The sequence below is a fragment of the Pieris rapae genome, chromosome 3 (assembly GCF_905147795.1).
Source record: "Pieris rapae chromosome 3, ilPieRapa1.1, whole genome shotgun sequence".
NCBI lineage: Eukaryota > Metazoa > Arthropoda > Insecta > Lepidoptera > Pieridae > Pieris > Pieris rapae.
In genome coordinates, this window is record NC_059511.1 from 6,431,398 (window position 1) to 6,451,845 (window position 20,448).

Here is a 20,448-nt window from a genome sequence, read left to right on the forward strand (position 1 = left end):
GCATTCTTCTGTTTGTAGTATTATATTAGACTCTGCAGTCTATATTTTCACTTGTCAGTTGTCAAATATTGTGAAACAATTACGAATTGCCAATTGCCATCAGCTGTTTTACTTTAATTGCAAATTGTGTTTGTATTGTAAATTGTAATTTGTATTTTGCATGAGTTGCGTATATTTACAGATTTGAGATTTCACTGTTCCTTTTCTAAAAATAAACAAAAAAAAATGGTAAATTCTACAAAAAGTATTTGCCTGAATTCGTTACTTCAATGTATTCATCTCTATCATTATATTTAGTTTCAGTTTGGATTCAATATGTTTCACGAAATAGGAAGGTCTTTTAATATGACCTACCGATGTTACTCCGTCTCCATGTTACCAGGGAATGAGAGGCAAGACGTAGAAAGGGGAGGAAAAAGTAGTGTAAAACTTTTATTTTTGTGAAAAACCTAAAACTGATGCAGCGATGTAAATTTTCTGTAATATTTCTTATATTTACTGATTTTTTTTAGTTATAATGCCTCCATCAGCATTAGAACAATTAACTCGTCTTAATATTGAGTACCCAATGATTTTTAAGTTGACAAATAAAAAGACAAAAAGGATCACACATTGTGGTGTATTAGAGTTTGTTGCAGATGAAGGGAGAGCCTATCTACCTCATTGGGTATGATGATTAAAAAAATATATAATATTAGAAATCTGACATATTTTTATTGGTATTGACTTTCCACTTATTTATATATATTTTTGATTGTGCAGATGATGACAAATTTAGTACTAGAAGAAGGTTCATTATTACAAATAGAAAGTGTATCTCTACCTGTGGCTACATTTTCAAAATTTCAACCCTTGTCTGAAGATTTCCTTGATATATCAAATCCAAAAGCAGGTATATTAAGTTATTATAGCATCAATTTTGCCATTCTAAATTTTATAATTAATCAGTTTAAAACAAACATAGATAATGTTTATTTTAATGCCATGTTTAAAAAGAAAAGTGAGAATACTGGTTTATACACCAACTTTTCTATAAATTATTTCAAATATTAACATCATGTTATACACATTTGTTAAGAATTCTTCTCTAAAGCATGAATATAATATCAATTTGAATGTTTTTTTTCAGTCCTTGAAAACTGCTTGAGGAACTTCTCATGTCTAACAACAGGTGATGTGATTGCAATCAAGTACAATTCAAAGGTTTATGAGCTCTGTGTCTTGGAAACTAAGCCTGGTAGCGCTGTTATTATTATCGAATGTGATATGAATGTAAGTTTATATATTAGGATGGTATAAGATTTTTTGCCATCAGTTGCCATCACCAAATTTTACATTAAATCAGAAGGATAGTAAGTCCTCCTACAACTTATTTGCTCATAGTCAGAAGACTGATTGCACGATGCGCTCTTGGAAAAAAAAAAAATCAGGAGGATATTTTACTAAGTATGCTAATGACATTCTTTATTGTTATTCACATTCTTTAAGGCATGGGCGGAAGCATTGATATCTCTTGATGCCAAATACCAGCAAAGTTAAAAAAAAACTCAGCCTCCAGGTCCTAGAAATGGAAAATAGTTAAAGCAAAGTAGAGCATATGGCCAGCTTTGCAAGCGATTGGCCCAACTCCCTTCAGGGATTTGTGCCTTCTGGTCTTTGCCAAAGCTATCCGAGGGAATTATTGTCAGTCAATCAATCCATCGCGGTACATGGAGGATGACTCGCTGGCACACACTGCGAAGGAGAAGGTCGACCTTTTTGGCTGTTGGTTTTGGTTGTCCAACTTGAAGTTTCATAACCAAGGGCGATCACCACCAACCATTTTGCGATGTGATTCTTCGATGCCAGTAATGTCCATTCCGTCAACATGCTGTCCGCAAAGCACTATCTTCCTTGGACATTGGTCGAGCAGGTCAGATGGTATCCCCCCACTTGTGTTGTGTACTTGTACTCCTGAGTTGGCTCGGTCTTAACGGGCCTTTTCTGGTACCTATACCCGATAGGCACTGTCCCGGAAGACCGCTTCGATACATCCAATTCCTAAAAAGGTGATCGCTCTGATCCATTCAACTATCGCCAAAAGCTATAACCTTCTTGTTCTCCAAAATAAAGGAGTCCATTATCATGGCAAGCTTTTGGGTATAATAGGTTAATATAGGTATCTAGTATAAGCACAGCTTTTGTCGTGGTCGTTCGGCTAGTGACCTTCTTGTATACCTCACAGATAGGTGGGCAGAGGCAATGAGTCCAAGGGTTAGCTAGCTAACGCTGACGTCCCAAAAGGCTGTGTTCTATCCCCGACGCTGTTTCTTCTGCATATCAATGATTTGTTACAACTTAGCAACATTTATTGCTATATTTCTCGGACAGTTGTCAATGAGTACCGTAACAAACATGTGTTTGAAGTCAAAACACTTCTATGTGGAATCTCAGACTAAACCTAGTCCAGTTTAACCCCGAGAAGACACAAGTTTGCACGTTTTCCCCTTAAAAAAAATGTTAGTGCTACTGTTTTCGAAGACACTCTTTAAAGACACAGCCAGCGTTGGAATACTTGGCGTTGACATATCGAACGACATTCAGTTTCGTGGTCACTTGGGAGGAAAGGCTTATTATTAGCCTCCAAAAACGTTGGTGTGCTCAGCAAGCCGAGACTGTACTTCACTCAGGGCCATCGCTTGCAACTGTATAAAGCGCAAATTTGGCCCCACCTGGAGTACTGTTCTCACCCACAAGCGGGTGCTCCTGAGTACCCGCTCCTTCCACTTGACCGTATTCAACTAAGAGCGGTTCGAATCGTCGACGACCAATACCTCTACGAGCGGCTTGATCCTTTGGCGTTGCGTAGAGATGTAGGGTCACCTCGACGTCCGTCGTTTCATAACTGAGCGTGTTTCCGTAGTTTTTGCCGCGCACCACCACTGAAGTATTTTCAAAACAATGAGACTTAAGGTCCTTCAAAAAAGAATGTACCAATTTTTAAAAGGCAAAACATATTTGTATATATTAAATAACATACACATATTTAAAAATCTAGTCTGACACTTTCAGGTTGAATTTGCACCTCCAGTTGGCTATAGGGAAGAGGAACATATTTCAAGAAATGATGGTAATGCTGACACAGCAATGGAGGAAGATAGTCAAGTTATGATGCCAGAACCAAGTGGCTTTGTAGCTTTTAAGGGTGAAGGCAATAGATTAGATGGCAAGAAAAAGAAGTTAACCAGTGAGAGTGATTCAGAGCCTCAGGCATCAGGTTCAAGACCAATGGTAATTAATTGATCAATATTTAATTTACTTCAATTTGTTATTAAATAATTTTTCAGTTTAATTTTCCTGAAGTAAGCATTCCATTATTTTATTCAACTTGTAAAAAAAATCTATTGTTACAGCCATTTGTACGTGGTATACCAGATTATGACTATGTGATTGGAACTTTAAAATTCATACGAAATTCACGACCATCAAATTCAAAGGAAGAAGCGCCCGCAGAACCATTCCAAGCATTTAAAGGAGAAGGCTTTACATTAAGAACAGCTAAATCTAAAAATTAAAATTTTCTTATCAAGGGGTTCAGAAGATTTTTTAGGTCATAAATAATTTGTGTGCATGACAAAACTTTAAATGAGTAAAATTATACAAGTCTATTTATGTTTTATTAACTTACTACCATACCATAAAGTAAAAAGACAAAAGTATGAGATAAGTTTTAATATTATTTAAATCTTACAATATTGCTTAATTTTTAAAAATAAAAATGCTTTATGATAAACATGGTTTTAATACTGCAAAATAAGTTTGAAGACATTTTTTTATCTCTTTTTTGAATGTTTTTGTCTTTAAGTTTGACTATACCTAAAATTAATAGTAACTCACCCAGGTCAACAATTAAAATAAACAATAATATATTTTTATTTTAACCTACATGAGAGTAAACATTTTATTAGAATACTCTTATTGCCATCAAACAACTTAATTTAATACTTGAAAGATTCGCAGTATTATAACCTCCAGTCTATATATGAAAATTTGTAACTTAGAATCGCTTCAAAAATTCTTCAGAACAAATTCGGGCACGGGCGTTTACAGCAAGTTTCATTTCACTTATCTCTTTATCAATTTCTTCCATAAAATATATTACAAAATCTACCAATTTATGTTTATACATTTGTTCAGTGTGGAAATTTGTTATAAGGAAGCTGATATGATATCCGTCCACCGGTTTCCGCCGTAACACGATAAAGTTTTCCGCTCTCATCATCATAAAACGCATAAACTTTTTACATAGTATCTTTTCTATTTCATCTGCTTGCTTGATCATTATACTGATTCTAATAGAATTTATTGATGACTCAATAAGCACTTTTTCATTGGCATTTCGAGAAATAATTACTGGGTTCAGTAACAATTCTTTACTTGTACCCACTTCAACTTCGGGTTTATTGTACCTTTCTACGACTTGTGATGAAAAATGATCCAAACACATAGCCGATGTAAGCGTGTGACGAACTGCCGTTAAATACGGTTTTAATGTGGCCGACATTGTTTATATAATTAATAACTTTGACGACACCACACCTCGTTTAAATAAAATTATCAGTATTCACGATTCAGTGGACAATACTTTCTGATAGAGATGGGACTTAGAAGTTAAATGACTAAATGACATTTGATTCGAATAATGACAGTCAAAGCCCAATTCGAATAAGATGTTCACTTGATAAAAAATTTCGAGTTACTTCATAAATTCCTTTACAAATTGGTTTAGACAAAGACGAATTGGTTTAGACTAAATAAAAGACGAAGGGGAATTTTGTATCAAATATGTTTTTCGTATGTTTCACTTTTTACATTCCTAAATTGAGTGTTGTTACCATCTAGAGTGGACCAAAACTCAGGTAATTTCCCTATGTTTTTTCCCTGTGTTTTTGTGATATTGGTAAGAAACTTAGGTGTAAATTTAAAGCAATTTTTAATTTAATAATATATATATTTATTATCTATAAATCTGTGGTTCCTGCCAGTGTGACAGATGTAGAATAAAGTTATCTATTCTGTGAAGAAAAGTGTGAAGTGTCAAATAATTGTCAGTTGAAATCTGACTACTTCTCAGTTCTCACCTCTCGTATAGTATAATGGCGGACAATTTGTAAAGTAATGCAAACGTAACGTTTTACGGCATGCGTTTTATAAATATTTCACAAAGAACAGATATTATTCTATTATTAAAGTTATCAAAAAACACATGACCGAATAAAAACTTGCTACGCTACAGTTTTAACATGGCTCGCGAGTTTGATCATCTCTTCAAATTGCTCATTATCGGTGACAGTGGTGAGTGGGCGAGGCCTATGCCAGTGATACGAGTTTGTAAATACTTTCCGAGGAAGTAACTGGAATAATAATTGTCCTTTATTTTAGGTGTGGGTAAGAGCTGCCTCCTCCTGCGTTTCGCTGACAATACGTTCTCTGGCAGTTATATTACAACTATTGGTGTTGACTTTAAAATAAGAACTTTAGAAATAAATGGTGAACGTGTGAAACTACAAATTTGGGATACTGCAGGCCAAGAAAGATTCAGGACAATAACAAGCACATACTACAGAGGGACTCATGGTGTCATTGTTGTTTATGATGTTACTAATGGAGAGTCCTTTGCCAATGTAAAGAGATGGCTTCATGAGATCGAACAAAATTGCGATGTCGTTAATAAAGTTCTTGGTAAGAATTTATTAATTTTATTTCTTCGTACATCTATCAATATATATGATAATATTTATTTAGATGTTATGTGTAGCATGAATCAACTTGTGAGCTGTCTAGCAGAGTTAGTGACCAAATAATATTCTATGTATAAATAACTAAATTTGAGTTCTATAAAATTAACATATGTGTAATGTTTTTACAGTTGGCAACAAGAATGATTGTCCATCAAGAAAAGTTGTAGTTACAGAAGATGCCCAAAGGTTTGCAAATCAAATGAATATACCATTATTTGAGACTAGTGCAAAGGAAAACATAAATGTGGAAGAAATGTTTTTGACAATCACAAAAATGGTATGCATATTTACACTTAAAACTAATATACTACAGAATATTCGGGAAACTTTATAATATAAAAATACTATTCTGATAGGTTCTATTATGCCAAATTCACCATTTCATGGTACTGTTGTGTTGCAAATATAAAAGTTAATCTTTTTTTTTGTACAAGCAATAATGGTCTTTATAGAAAGCTAGCTAATGATATTTAAACTCATTATGATGTATGCTTATGGTGTTTGAAGAAATTATACTCTATTTACCTATTTAATATATATATTTCAACCTAATTACTGGTAATTAATTAATGATTATTGTGACTGATTTGTGTCTTAAGGGTTTAATGAATTTGAAAATATAAAACCTATATTCATAATATGATTAAAGAAATGTATAATATATAATAATACATAAAGATCTAATTAGGTTTAAGTTGTATCTTTCTTATTGTTTTTTGATTAAACTACTTATGAATACTACCATCAAGGCTTTAACATTGATATTATGTGTGAAAATATTTTGTAAATTTCCGTTCAACAATATTTTCTAACATCATCATCATCTTCATTTCAGGTACTCAGATCAAAATTGGAAATGAAAGAGAGGCAAAATGTATCACCAAATGATGTAGTAAATATTAGAAAGAATCATAGCAAAGGTAGAAAGAAATGTTGTCAGTAACAGAAGTTGACATTTAGCCAGGGATGTCGCTATATTATGCTCAAAATGAGATGTTGCACAACCCTACCAAGACAGGTACCTTGGCCATGTAGTTTTAATACAAATGATGCCTTAAAGGTTTTATTTTCAATCATACCCCCTACAACTATACAGAATGGCATTAATGCTAACATATTATAAGACAAAATATTTGTTTAGTCTAAAAAACATTTCAATCTTTTATTGGAAGTGGACTATACAAATAATGTTTTATACCAATTTTTATTGTAATCCTTTAAATACATAAAGTACATATCTAGGGATCGGTTATTTTTCCAAAACAACCGCAAATTTGTTCCAGGTTACTCAAGGGACTTGATACAATTTTTAAACATTTTTTGTAGGGGGCATTAAGTGTATTAATCCTTTTATATTATGTCGATCTCTGAATTAAGTTATTCCAGCCAAACATGCTTTATTATCCTGTGTCTCTTAAACAATAATGGTAGTGCTGGGTTGCACACTCATGGATTAGGGCATGTTATGGAATCTTTGACTCCAAATATTACATTAAGATAAGGAAAGTTTAGTTAGTATATGAATGTATTCCCATTTTCAAAATTGTATGATGAAGTGTCATGTGAAAATTGTATAAATGTATACTTACCATTAATTAATTTTAAAATTACTTTAATATTATTCCAATTTGTATTCAGGCTATTAGTGTCATCACATAGAGAGAATTAGACCAATAGAAGTATTTAAAATGTTCTGTTAAAGTATTATATTAAAACAAGTAATGTAAGTTTCATTTTGAACACCCATTTTACCAGGGACCTAACATAGTAATATCTAACAAAATCACAAGTTCATACTCTGAATCCAGTGTTATAAAACAAGATCATATTTATATTTTTTTATTTGCAATTGGCAAAGTATAGAATTTAATGATTACATGGACTGTCAAACAAAATTCCATAATTATTATTTTAGTCTATTGTTGTATTTTTATTATTTGGAATGAATTAGGGGGCGTCCATAAATTACGTGAGGTGTTTAAGGGGGGGGAGGGGGTCGAGTCAAATCTCATCTAATCATCTCAGAAAATTAAAAAAAACACCTCACGTAATTTATGGACGCCCCCTTACTGCTTAGTTTAAAATTTTAATTAAGGTGCAAAAATGTAACTCATACCAATTATTTAGGTTATCATTTGCCAAAATCTTGAACTATTTTACTAATTTTATCTCTGTATTATTTGCCTTTTTCATTCCGTACAATTGTACTGTTGGCTAATGTTTGGCACTTATGTAAATGCATTTTATTATTTAATTAAATACTCTTTTGTATGTGCTTGTTTTTATTACAATTATATTTACAAAAAGGAAACAATGGGACCGGTCTAAACATTTTAAAGAGCACTTTTTTAATTTATTATGGTACTCATATTTATAAGAATTATTGTTGATACCAGCATCATAAATTGAAAATAGATGATATATTTTGCTCATAATAATCTCATGTGTTTTATTCTTTTTTACTAGATAATTTATTATCTTTTATTTTTAATACAAATTTTCCCCTGCCTTAAATCCTGTTTATATATTTTCCTAACATATAAAAAATGGTTATTATATTATCCTAAACCAACTCAAAGATGGTGGTTATTACACAATTTAATATTCTAATGATAATATAAACAAAAATAAATAATTGCAGCCGTTTCAGCCAGTGGCTAAGCGTGGGACTTTTAATCATAAATAAATGACTAAATAACTCTATTTTTTTTAATTTAAAATGTGTACTAGCAGGTTCTGCGATTTCTTTATACCGAATAATCCCCCTATGAATAGGCACAGATTTATATATTTATCACACAGACATATTTTAAAATAAAACAGCATATTATAATGGTAGCAGAGATTTTTCCTGTAGTGTGGTAAAACTCGATAATATGAAAATTGTATACTTGACCTTGACAATTTTCATATGAACAGACACGCAAATCTAATGCTTTTCTATTTGTAAATTTCTGCCCACAGGTTGGAAGTATAGATTACAATTCTGTAACAATCACAAAAAGATTGTAAATCTGTATCCAAAAATAATAATAACTTGATGACAATGACATTCATAATAATTTTTCTAGTCACTAGTCAGTGCGATGTCAAAAACTTAGAAAATCACATTTAAATTTTAAAACTAGATTCTCAGTTCTGCTTTGAGGAGTTGAAAGAAAACAGGGAAGGCCAAAATGTCTTTGTGGGCGACTATTAACCGTGCGGTTTTCAAGAGAACTTCAACATTTGCATTAGTCGTCGTGGGTGGTTCGTTCTTCTTCGAAAGGACTTTTGAAATCGCCTCCGTTTCTATATTTGAGAGCATCAATAAGGGAGTAAGTCAATCGTTATGTAATTTAAACAATAGTTGGTGTTGAAAATATATCTATTTGCTCTAAGGCTAAAGTTTATCCAGATTATCATCTCCTAAGACGGTAAAAGCCTCACTGGTTTTTGGATTCATAGAATTTTCTTTATTTCCATACATTAACTTGAAATAACTACTTGATCATGACAGATTTATTATTTTAACTCAAACATATAATTTTAAACAACATACCATCAGGATTTTAATAATATGAAATAATTGTTTGAATTGAAGGCAGTATGCTTATAATCTGCCACAAGTAATTATCAATATATTTGTCCCTTACCCTAATTGGAGTTATAAATATACTTCTGCATTATGATTCATTTTAAGGGAAAAATTTACTTCAATGTAATTAGGTTACTAGGATTTTACCGTATATTGATTCCTTTACTATAAGTGCATCCAATTAATGAGATTTTTAATTTTTCAGAAATTATGGAAAGACATCAAGCACAAATATGAGGAATAGGTGAAATAAATTCAACACAGTCATGTAATAATTTATTAGTTATTTGAATAAAGTCATCTTATTCTGAAATATTTTTTTATTTATATAAGGTACTAGATCCAAGATGGGTTTAAGAGACACATGGTATAGATGTGTATTATTGTCCCTGATAACCTTTCTCTAAATAATGCATTACTCTAAAATACTGCATAGGCGTCAATGCTGAAAACCACCATTATGTCCCAACATACAGTGCGCATTCTAGTGACTAGTTTTGAGCCACACAAACACCATCAGTGTTGTTGAACAAGGAAGGAAGGAATTAAAATGGGTAACCCTTCACACTTAGAACACTACACTGACCTATATGCTGAGCTGATCATGGTGAATCTAAACCAGGTTCTAGTATTTTATCTATATTGATATAATCATTAAATATTATTTTTCTTATTTATAACATCACTTCTTCTGATCTTAATAATATTTATTTAACTAATAATCTCCAAGGGCTCTAAAATAAATATATCTAAATTTCGAAATACCTTTTCAGTCCATAAACATTTAAATTATTTTATCAATGACTAGTCTGTGGCTTTAATTACAATGTTTATGTTACCTTAATTATTAATGATTTGTAAGTTATTAAAACAGTTTTTTTACTAATTTAAAGTAAACATTGATTTGTGTTATATTTGAAAACAATTTTTAAGAGTAATTATTCCTCCATCTATTAACAAAAACTGTAATAACAACTTATATACATCTACAAAAGTATGACAGAAGTGCTTTCAATATTTTCAAAAAATATTTAAATAATATATGCTTGTAAGTATCATTAAAAATCTCCATTCGCACTAAAGACCATTTGTTTTGCATCTTACAAGATAATGGCATGTTTGTAGGTCTTTTTATTTCAATCTTCTCCTTTATCTGTTAAGACCTGGAATGTTAAAGAACACTTTAAAAAAATAATGCATCTATAATAGGTAAAAATGAGTATAATAGTTACACTGGTGTTGCTTATCAGAATAGAAAATTATAAAGGGTAGTTGGTGAGTACCGAAACAAACTTCTGTCTAAGTCGAAACTCTGCTACGTGGAATCTCGGCCTGGGGTACACTAAATCTAGACCAATTTGTACCCAAGAAGACAGAAGTTTGCCTGTTACCGATATTAAGGCCTTAGAAGAACAATTTTTTCCAATTTAATGATTTACTACTTTCAGTTTACAAATAATTGCTCATATCTAATAATCGTATATAACCTGTTGGTTCGATATCTGATATAGTCCTCATCAGCCAGTGTGTCACCAGATGAAGATGATGGCAGAGATCTTGGGTGCAAAGGCAGGGGTGTGTCATGGCGGGGTTCTTCCGCGAGGGCACAAATGATATCAACTAGTAACGGCTGAGCTAGAGTCCTTATAGAGTCTTGATGGGCGACCTGAGAAAAAATGAATACATAATTTAGTAATAATATGACATTAATATTTTAAACAACCTCAAAAAGGGGAGGTTATTAGTTCGACACGTATTGTTGGATTGAATAACATTTCCGTACCTAGGTAGTTACAAAGCTCAAAGGCGATGAGAACTTGGAGAAACTGATCGTGGTTGGTAAAACAGAAGGCGAAAGATCACGTGGCCGTTCACCAACCAGATGGATTGATCAAGTGAAAGACTTAACGTCTTCAAAACTATACAGTGTCATAAGGGAAGCGCTGGACAGAAACCTATGGAAGGAGATAGTTCGATCTAGATGCTTCGTTGGTGACCACAACGCTCAGACATGAGCTGCCGATTAAAAGCTACTTAGTTGTGTGTTCCAACCGGTATAGTCCAACTTAGGGACAGAAAACTGGTAATTGAGTTGTGGTATATATTACCCCATCTTGGACAAGTACTTTAGTTTGGCAGGGGAAAATTGGTCCCCAGCTAGTAAAAAAGGCATTAATATAAATTATAGTAAATTATAATACTAATAAAAAATACCTGTTCAAAGTGATGCACAATCATCTTCAGGGCATACTCCTTGATGTCCGCTGCTCGCATTCGATCTGCAGCCTGGAGTATGGCTACAACATTATCTGGAGATACGTTGCTTTGGAGATTGTGTTTGCAGAATACTTGTAGGCGATTGTTTGTAAAACCTTTTATTAAAAAAAATAAGTTAAATATAAATTGTAAAATAGATAAAAATCATATTAAAAAAAATCAGTGAATAATCATATTTAAATAAATTTTAGCAATAGTATATAAAATGGCTTAAGACAACAATGTACATGTGCAAATAAAAAATATTCATTCGCTACTTCACAGTCTAGTTTTGTTTTTGTTTTTTTTTTTATAGAACAGGAGGCAAACGGGCAGGAGGCTCATCTGATGTTAAGTGATACCGCCATAGTTACCTAGTTACCATCTACCCTCATAGTTAGCTAGTTTTGTCACTGTGAACTCTTTAGTGTATAAAGTAATTAAATTTATTATTAATTTAAAAATAATAAGAAGGAAATATTACCATAGTAAATCGGAGCTTGGAAGAGATATAACGAATCTTCAGTAGGCATGTTTGTGTCACCATAGTACATGTACCGCAGAAGAGAATCAAATGCTTCTTCGGAAGGAATCGTGTCGCAAATTTGAATCTACAATAATAAACTTGTTAATTACAAAAATGTGTGTTAGCTTAGAGGTTAAAGCGTGTTATTCCTGTAATTAAGGTTCGAATCAATAGATTTACCACTTGCTCGTACGGTGATAGAAAAATTGTTACGTCTCGTTATTTTGACACAACGTCATAATAATAAAACAAAAGAATCATGGCAATGGCATGCACCTAATTTACGAATATATTAGAGGTAAGGCAGCCCGCATAAAAAAGTATAAAGCAGTATAAATAAATAAAACATAATTCTGACGATAACGATTGTACAACTCGTAGTTGACCTTTTCACTTTATAAAAAAAGTTTACTTTATCATTATTTTAAACACTTGTATTTGCAAACTTACATTGACGATATTATCCTGTGGCGAGAAAGATCTGAACATAGCTTCAAAATACGCCGCTCTGGCCGCAAGTATGGAGCGATGGGCGGGCCTCAATGAAAAGCCCACTCGTAAACGTACGTCGGCGAGTTCCGCACCGCCGGAAGTGACGAACACGCACATGTCTTGTTCCAGATTTGTACCTGTTACACAAAAGGTGTTATTGTAACATATAATTAATTAATTTTAATAAAAACAAGGTTTAATGAGTATAAGCGATTTTCCATTGACTGTCCTGCAGTGACACTGGCTAGAGTGCCGGTGACTTTGGTATGTAATTCTTACTTCATGTCGTGAGTCATGACATCATGTAGCGTTCAATAGCTACTTACAAAAATAAATTTCGTATCAAGAGAGTAAAGACATCGATAGATTCAAAAACTGCATCGCTATTTAATGATTTAGCGGATGATTAGAGCGCACCCGTCACGTACAAGTACACACGATCTTAAAACAAAATTACATATAATCTAAACAAAGAATTCTAAAACACTGTTAAACACAATTTTTATTTATTTAATCTGTCCAGACGTTAAGTGTCAACAACTTGACGCTTACTGTATTAAAATTAATTAATTTTACTATTTTATGATCTTATTTTTCTTTCAAATTTAAATATCTTATTATACACCCTGAGAACATACTTAGTATGCAAACTATATAAAATATGGTAACTAAATAAATGTATTTCTCCCTTACCAATAATCTCTTCCTCGGAGTCATGTTGAGCAGCGGTGGGTATCTTGGGCGGAGGCTGCTGCCTTCTCCTAATCACCTCCACCATTAACTGCTGTTCCATCTGCTCGAACTCCGCAGACATCACGATCGGCGTGAAATTGTAGTCTTTTACAACGAACCTAATTATCATAATAAAGACGAGGTGATAAGTGTTTTGGAACCAAGTCAACCCTGATGTCATGATTCATACTTAGCGTTGGGTCTGAACTCAGAATTACATACTTGACCCAAAGATATATGGCTTCATATAGTTAAATTTGACATCATTATTGTATAATATATATTTAATATATACATCATGATCAGTACCAAAAAGTTTTCATCATTTTAGTGCAATAATAAAAAAAGAGTCAGTATTGACTTTGACATATGTCAAATGACGTCACACGATCCAACGTGACCGACCCGATGATCGGGATATTTGCCGAGTATCGATACTTGACTGGTGAACTTATTGATACATTTAATTGTCAACTGACCTCTACAATATACAAGAAGAAGCCGCTTTAAATAATTGTAATATTAGATTCACCTCAAGCAGTATTCCTTAATACAGGCTAGATTCGCTTGATGCGCTGCATGTAGCGCTTGAAGCACGTTACCATAGCACAGATTAGCTCGTAGATATCTTGCGCAGAGGCCTCGTAGACGTGGGATCTTGAGACGCAACGCAAGTCTTAGCACTTCCATAACTAATAGCATTGTGGCTGGGGAAGCTGGGTCTTCGTCTATATGAAAAAAATTGTTTCAAAAAACCGATTTCAATTAAATGATATTCGCATCCCCCGCTCCGTATTTATAAAAACGAAATCTGTGGTATTGCACAGTTTTACTTTAGTAATTTTTGTCTCTTTTTCTTAAATTGTATATATGCTACGATGAAAATACACAGGTTGAAAAATACTGGGGGTGAAAAATTTAAATCATGAGCGCGCACAATTGCAATCTTAGTCGCGATACCGATTGCACGAATGCATTCTTAATTTTCGATTAAACGATAGGTGACGTATAAAACGTATATTAAAACTTTACTTCATTTTAATTAAATGTTTAACAAAATACTTAGGAAATTTGGCTATACTAAATACACCTGTTCAATAGTTATCTGTTCAAGAAACCGGACCTTTGGAATTAAATTACGAACACGAATTGCTCTTTGGAGTGTAATAACGGTCAGCAGACATTAGCAGAATTGGTTTTAACTAAGATTAAAAACTGAAATATGTCATTTTTAATTGATAAACGTAAGTTGTAATGATGAATTTATAGTTATATTGTAGTTGGTTTCTTAATTTACCAGCGGCAAAGACAAAGAAATGTAGCCCGAAAGGTCAGTTGAATGCGGCGGAAAAACATCACTCGTTAGTCCTCCGTCCTTTTACTTCTCCGTGGGAGAGGATCACAAATAAAAGCATAAGCGTAAAAGCAACAAGAAGCGAGACCTCATGTCGACGGTTGAAAGTCTTCTCAGCAGCGCGGAAACATAAAGAGTGGTCCCCTACACTTGAATATAGGAAGAGAGACAGAGTGTTGTTTAGGGAATGGGTGCGGTAAGGACAGAAAATATCACCAGAGAGTACTATTAGATGGCGTGAACACACACAAATAAAGAAAATTAAGTCAGTTAAAAATAGCCCGTATTTACCTTTCTCAGTAGGATCAATCTTGTCCGTATAAATATAGTTGAGGATCATTCGGAACGCTTCCGGTGTCGCTTCTGGCAGTCGGACGACGAGCTGTGGTTGTGACTTGTATGAGAACTGCTCGGTTGGATCCTCTTCACCTGCTTCTATACGTCTTAAAAGTTCTTCACGAGATTCCCTGGCAATTGCCAATTAGTGTTTACTAAAATAAATTAAGTATTAGCAAGTACATAATAACTTACGCTTTTGAGCCTACAGTTAGTTAAATTTCATTTTACTTTTTGAATATACCAAAAATTTTAATAAAGCCAAAAAATTAAAATGAATGATGGCAAAATAGATTTTTTTAATAAATTATGTTCAGGGTGCTCCATAATTTTTTGACACAATTCGTTTGATTCCTTTGATTTCTGTATTTGAGTTGCGCTAAGACGCATTTGTAATGTTTACATTTTTTTCAATGTGACTTATTTAATTACGTCCATAATCACTGTTTACTGTGAAACAGGCAAAGTATTTGTTTATCCTCTTTCACTGTTCTTTTACTGTTTGTTTTCTTATTCGGACAGACAATTGTCCGGTTTTTAAGTTCGAGTCAAGAATATATGGAATTCTGTACTCAGGGTACTCAGTGAATGTATCGAGGTATGTACCTACTCTCACTAGTAATCAACGAGAAAGGCTAAATAGCAGTATCTCAATCTTTAAGCAACCTCAAATTAATGTGGATTGACCGCAGGAACATGGTATTGTTGAAAAACATATTATTTTGTATGTTAACATTATTTTTGTTTAATAAAATAAATACGCTTATACTAATAAACATATATGTTAATTTAAAAAAGCAATGATTAATATTTAAATTCGTTAGTAAAAAAGCATAATCAAAATTACCAACTTAATCTTAGTGCGTAGATACTGCGAGCGCGCAGCTAACATCGCCTGATGAGCGAGCACGGGCGTCTCTTCGGCGCCTACTAGCAGAGTGACGTCACAAAACTGTTGCGACTTAAGAATGCGGCCGAAATCATCGTGTAAGGTGCATCGAGGGTAGTTTGATAACTGAAATATTTTTTCTTTTAAAATTATACCACATAATATTAAGTAATATATATATATATTGTTTAAAGTAAAATAAATGGAGGCGAGGCTTGTATTATGGTTAGAAAGAGGAAGTCTTAGGCCTATATCTCCCAATTCATAACACAGTGACAATCTCGTTATAATCGCTGTTGAAAATGTAAAAAACTTTATTCAGGCGACATTTTTGAATTAAGTTTGATTTACGTTATGGAATACGGGCCATAGAGATAAATTTAACCTAAAATCATACGCAACATGCTTTCAAGATTTACTCCTTCAAATAGATATGAAGGACATGATCTTATATATATATGATTTTTAAGTGAGACCCAAGGTTATCAGCTATATAATGTCAGCGTTCTTCTTGAGACGCTCCACCACTTAATTATATAATAACCCGATGGGATTTAGGGGCTTGACATTTTTGTTCGTATTATATAGGCTTAGGAATGAATAACTGTAACGCATTTGTCTAAACATGCAAATGTAATTTCGCGTTTCAGAGTCAAAAAAGTAGGAGTCTTTTACTGCTGAAATCATGTACATAGACACGCTCAGTCTTTTAAACAACTAAATCTGTAATATCCCTGAAATTGTTGAAATCACTTGAAAACGATTTACCTGGAAGCGATAGAGGTCACCACTTCGCACATTATTGTCCACAGTGCCACCAAAGACGTACATGGCGTCGCCTACAACCGCGCCTGCGTGGAATAGACGACCAGACGGTACTTGTGAGTCTGCAGCCACTTGTAAAACTGACCTAGACATACATACATTGATGCATTTATAAAAAGTATTCTATTAAATTCAGTACCAACATATTCAGAGTTATACGAGTACAAATTCGCGAGATGTAAATATACAAAAAATGTCGCGTCATTCGTACATAAATTTATTTAGAGCTTTCATATAATCACTTAAAAATAATTTAAAGCTTTTTAAATATCGTTTAAAACTTTACCACATCTGAGTATCCAAGTCATAGCAATGCAAATCTGATGGCAGGGTGCTATCAGCGGCACCACCAAACACGTAAAGGTGTCTTGCGTGGTGTACCATCACATGTCCGTAGCGTCGCGCCGGCGCAGGTCCCGCACTACGTAGGAGATGTTCGGTACACACACGGCTCCATCTAAACAAAATGTTTTAATAGGTCTAGATACCAGGCCATAAACTCCAAAAAAAAAAAAAAATTTTAATAGGTCTAGATACCAGGCCATAAACTCCAAAAAAAAAAAGTTTTAATATGGTAAATGACAATTGCGTCTTCGACACAACGATTTATTTATGTTGAGACTTAAAGGATTTTGCTTTGAAAAGCGCGCCTCAGGGCCGCTACAAATGTATTGAATTAGGGCACACAAGGGCGTCTTACTTATGCAATGTCACCCGTAGCAATGTGTGCTATAGGCAGCGGAATATAAAAGATAAACGGGACACAAATAAGCTGTTGTGTGCAAACGAATATTCCTGTGGATCACACGTTGGGTGAAAGGCATTGCAACCCTGCTGTAAATGTTCACAATTTAATAGGAGGGTTGCTGTATCAGCTAGTCACGGGATCTTTTGGTTCTCAAGTTTTCCCAATAAAGACGTGATGGGTGGGCGGGGTTAGGTAGTTATGGCTATATAGCGAGTACCGCACTCTGTGCAGAAATCCCTCAGTAAAGAAAGCAGTAAATAATGTTTTTGATTTTCAAATTGATAATGCAAGAAATCTGTGACTGTGTGTTGGTTATGAGATTGTGGAGGAAACTGAGTTAAATATTTAAAGTCGACTTTTAAAGCTAAGTATTACTTCCTTATCTTTAAACATTTTTTGGATTTACTATGTCTTGACTTGAGTCCTTTAAAAGAAAACTTTTAATTAATAAAGTTACACTAAGTTTGTATACTCCTAAATAGCTTACAGATAAGACCATGCCAGGATCAAAATGATCAATCGGCGGATTAAATACTTACGTATGTGTTTCAAAGTCAAATTGGAAAAGCGCATTTGTTATCTTGGCTCCACTCTGCCCACTGAATACAAACATTTTGTTACGAGCGACCGCTACAGGGAAATTACAACAAGTCGGGGGACATTCTCCTTTTTGTTCAATTTTTTCCCATTGATGGTTTTCACCCTGAAATTATTTCAATCATTATTTTACTTCGCTATTTTCAATAAACACTTATATTTAAACTCTTCAGACAACACCCATTGTCTCAAAATAAGCAGCAGAATATTAGACACAAATGAAATGTTTTATATAATATTTATAAATATAAGGTAGTTTATTACTATCTACCACTAAATTGCAAGTCCACATATCGTTAAGGCGAGCGTTGCCATCATATCCCGCAAATATCCAGAGTTTATCATCATACACAGCAGCACCATGGGCTGAGCGCGGTACTGGTTCTCTGAGAATATGAGTTTGAAAATTATTATATGTTTGCTATTTTCTATCATGAATTTTAAAATCATATACCACAAATATTAATGAAACAAGTTTGGGAGGGTCAGCAGCGTAAATATGTGTGTGTCTGATCAAGAAGTTAAAATAACGTTTAGGTTTTAGGTTTTTATTTCTTTTGTTTATATTATGTTTTAGTTGTTTTCTATTGTATTAAGTTATAAAATATATACATATATAATGTAAGGAAAATAAGTAAATAAATGAGATGAAATAAAAAAAACCCAAAAACTAATGAGAAATATTATTGTATTTCTATTTCTAACTGTCTATCTTAATGTTATCTACTTTGGTCCATATGTGCATGTTATCTCAGAAACACTGAGTTTTCTCAGGGTTTTTCTCAAGGGTGTTCTCTCATCATTTTTCCCTAACATGCCAAAAGTATAACTGCAATAAGTGTAATTCTTGGAAGTATGTATTGACTTCTATATATATTGCTTGATTAGTTTTGTGTCCACAAGGACAATATTAATATAAACAATTATATTAGGTTTTTCATGTTTACTTACTGTCCAGTAAATTTCCATTGCACCCATTGTGCATTTGGGAACTTATATTCAAATAGATCATTTTTGTTTGTGAGATTGGAGTTAGCTAGGATATCTCCAGTGTATCCCCCAAATACAAACATGGATGATCGATGTACCTGCAATGACGATTTATAAGAATAAATTATATTTATTTGGTTACCTGTAATGACTGCTTTAGAAAAAAGTAATTACCACTGCAGAATGATGATATCTTGGTGCTGGTGGAGTACCCATACATCCAGTTTTAGTCCATGATTTCTCTCTTATGTCAAACCTAATTAGATCGTTAAGCATAGACTTTCCATTATCACCTCCAAATACATATATTGCATCTTTATATGCAACTGCTGTGTGTTTACTTCGTCTAAAAAATTGTCTGTATATTACATCTATATAGAAAATATATTTATATACTTTTTTATCTGTACACTTTTTTGCACAAGAAATACACACATTTCAAAATCAATACATTTAATATAATATAATGGTAAGTTGCCTTTACCTAGCTCCAACAAATTCATAGCACTCAGACATTCTTTTCCATTTGTGAATAGTTTCAAAAGGACCAAACTCCATTCTCAAACTTATATCTAGCTCATTGGGGTTGCGAAGTTGTTCTGTTATCATTTTCGCTATATTGTGCATCCTGGCAGACTTATCTGTAAATATGCATATTTAAAAAACAATTACAATTGTTATAATATATATAACTGAAATAAATACATATTGTAAATTATCTAAATATCGCACTCAGAGCAATGAAATTACTGTTTTAAGAACGAAAATAAACTGGGAAATAGGTCGGTGCTAGGCGAATTAAATTGTTTATAGTAGATGCAATCTAGGTCAGCGAGAATGTTCAAATTTATTCAGGATATTACATACTGTGAAATTAATTTTCTAACATACCTGAGGCTTTAAAGGAGGAATGTTGGGAAGACAGGATGAAAGAATGTAAAAACTTTTTTAAGAAAAATAATTCTCTTATTCAGAGATTATTCCTGGATTTTGTCGCTTTCTTGTCCAGCAATTAAGGATAACCGAGAGTCTGGAATCAAACAACTGATTTGGAAACTTTACTTTTCAATGTTATTTGTTTATTGTTACCAGTTATTCAGTTAATTCAGGCCTGATGGTTTTATTTATTAGCTATTACATTGACTAATGAATAATGATTATTAACGTTAGAGTATTGACATTGTCATTGACTTGAATGCTGTCATTAAGATTCAGATAACTGCTAAGTTTACAACAACTAAATAATAAAAAAATACTATTGTATGTAGTATAAGTAATGAGTCAGTTGCTTTATTTTCAGCAATAATAAATAAATAAATCTTTTTTTTGTTATTAATGTAACGGGA

General features: G+C 33.1%; 5 protein-coding genes across 6 annotated transcripts; 3 read left to right on the plus strand and 2 right to left on the minus strand.

The window, feature by feature from the left end:
- Positions 1-85: 85 nt before the first annotated feature.
- LOC110993224 (ubiquitin recognition factor in ER-associated degradation protein 1) lies at positions 86-3,647 on the plus strand. 2 transcript variants are annotated; one of them, XM_022259391.2, is made up of 7 exons: positions 86-228; positions 298-418; positions 513-667; positions 763-892; positions 1,130-1,272; positions 3,052-3,270; positions 3,393-3,647. In XM_022259391.2, exons 1-7 carry the CDS (start codon positions 226-228, stop codon positions 3,552-3,554), a joined length of 933 nt encoding a protein of 310 aa, XP_022115083.1. In that variant the 5' UTR covers positions 86-225; the 3' UTR covers positions 3,555-3,647. The 2 variants fall into 2 exon arrangements, with proteins under 2 accessions (XP_022115083.1, XP_022115084.1); XM_022259392.2 differs by having other exon boundaries at positions 131-228; positions 304-418.
- Positions 3,648-3,696: 49 nt separating this feature from the next.
- LOC110993225 (actin-related protein 2/3 complex subunit 4) lies at positions 3,697-4,662 on the minus strand. The gene has a single exon (XM_022259393.2). It carries the CDS (start codon positions 4,541-4,543, stop codon positions 4,037-4,039), a length of 507 nt encoding a protein of 168 aa, XP_022115085.1. The 5' UTR covers positions 4,544-4,662; the 3' UTR covers positions 3,697-4,036.
- Positions 4,663-5,091: 429 nt separating this feature from the next.
- Positions 5,092-8,218, plus strand: LOC110993171 (ras-related protein Rab-35). Its single transcript, XM_045634596.1, has 4 exons — positions 5,092-5,334; positions 5,422-5,721; positions 5,909-6,057; positions 6,616-8,218. The coding sequence occupies exons 1-4, from the start codon at positions 5,283-5,285 to the stop codon at positions 6,721-6,723; spliced, it is 609 nt and encodes a 202-aa protein (XP_045490552.1). The 5' UTR covers positions 5,092-5,282; the 3' UTR covers positions 6,724-8,218.
- A 655-nt stretch (positions 8,219-8,873) lies between these two features.
- Positions 8,874-9,665, plus strand: LOC110993172 (cytochrome b-c1 complex subunit 9). The gene is made up of 2 exons (XM_022259316.2): positions 8,874-9,097; positions 9,563-9,665. Exons 1-2 carry the CDS (start codon positions 8,957-8,959, stop codon positions 9,599-9,601), a joined length of 180 nt encoding a protein of 59 aa, XP_022115008.1. The 5' UTR covers positions 8,874-8,956; the 3' UTR covers positions 9,602-9,665.
- Positions 9,666-9,800: 135 nt separating this feature from the next.
- On the minus strand, positions 9,801-20,251 carry LOC110993170 (leucine-zipper-like transcriptional regulator 1 homolog). Its single transcript, XM_022259314.2, has 17 exons — positions 19,994-20,251; positions 19,587-19,743; positions 19,277-19,448; positions 19,064-19,200; positions 18,384-18,498; positions 18,055-18,218; positions 17,054-17,224; positions 16,711-16,852; positions 15,905-16,068; positions 15,009-15,184; positions 13,896-14,091; positions 13,325-13,482; positions 12,590-12,768; positions 12,098-12,224; positions 11,572-11,729; positions 10,845-11,023; positions 9,801-10,520 (listed from the first exon to the last, which is right to left on the minus strand). Exons 2-17 carry the CDS (start codon positions 19,727-19,729, stop codon positions 10,514-10,516), a joined length of 2,388 nt encoding a protein of 795 aa, XP_022115006.2. The 5' UTR covers positions 19,730-19,743; positions 19,994-20,251; the 3' UTR covers positions 9,801-10,513.
- Between the last annotated feature and the right edge of the window lie 197 nt (positions 20,252-20,448).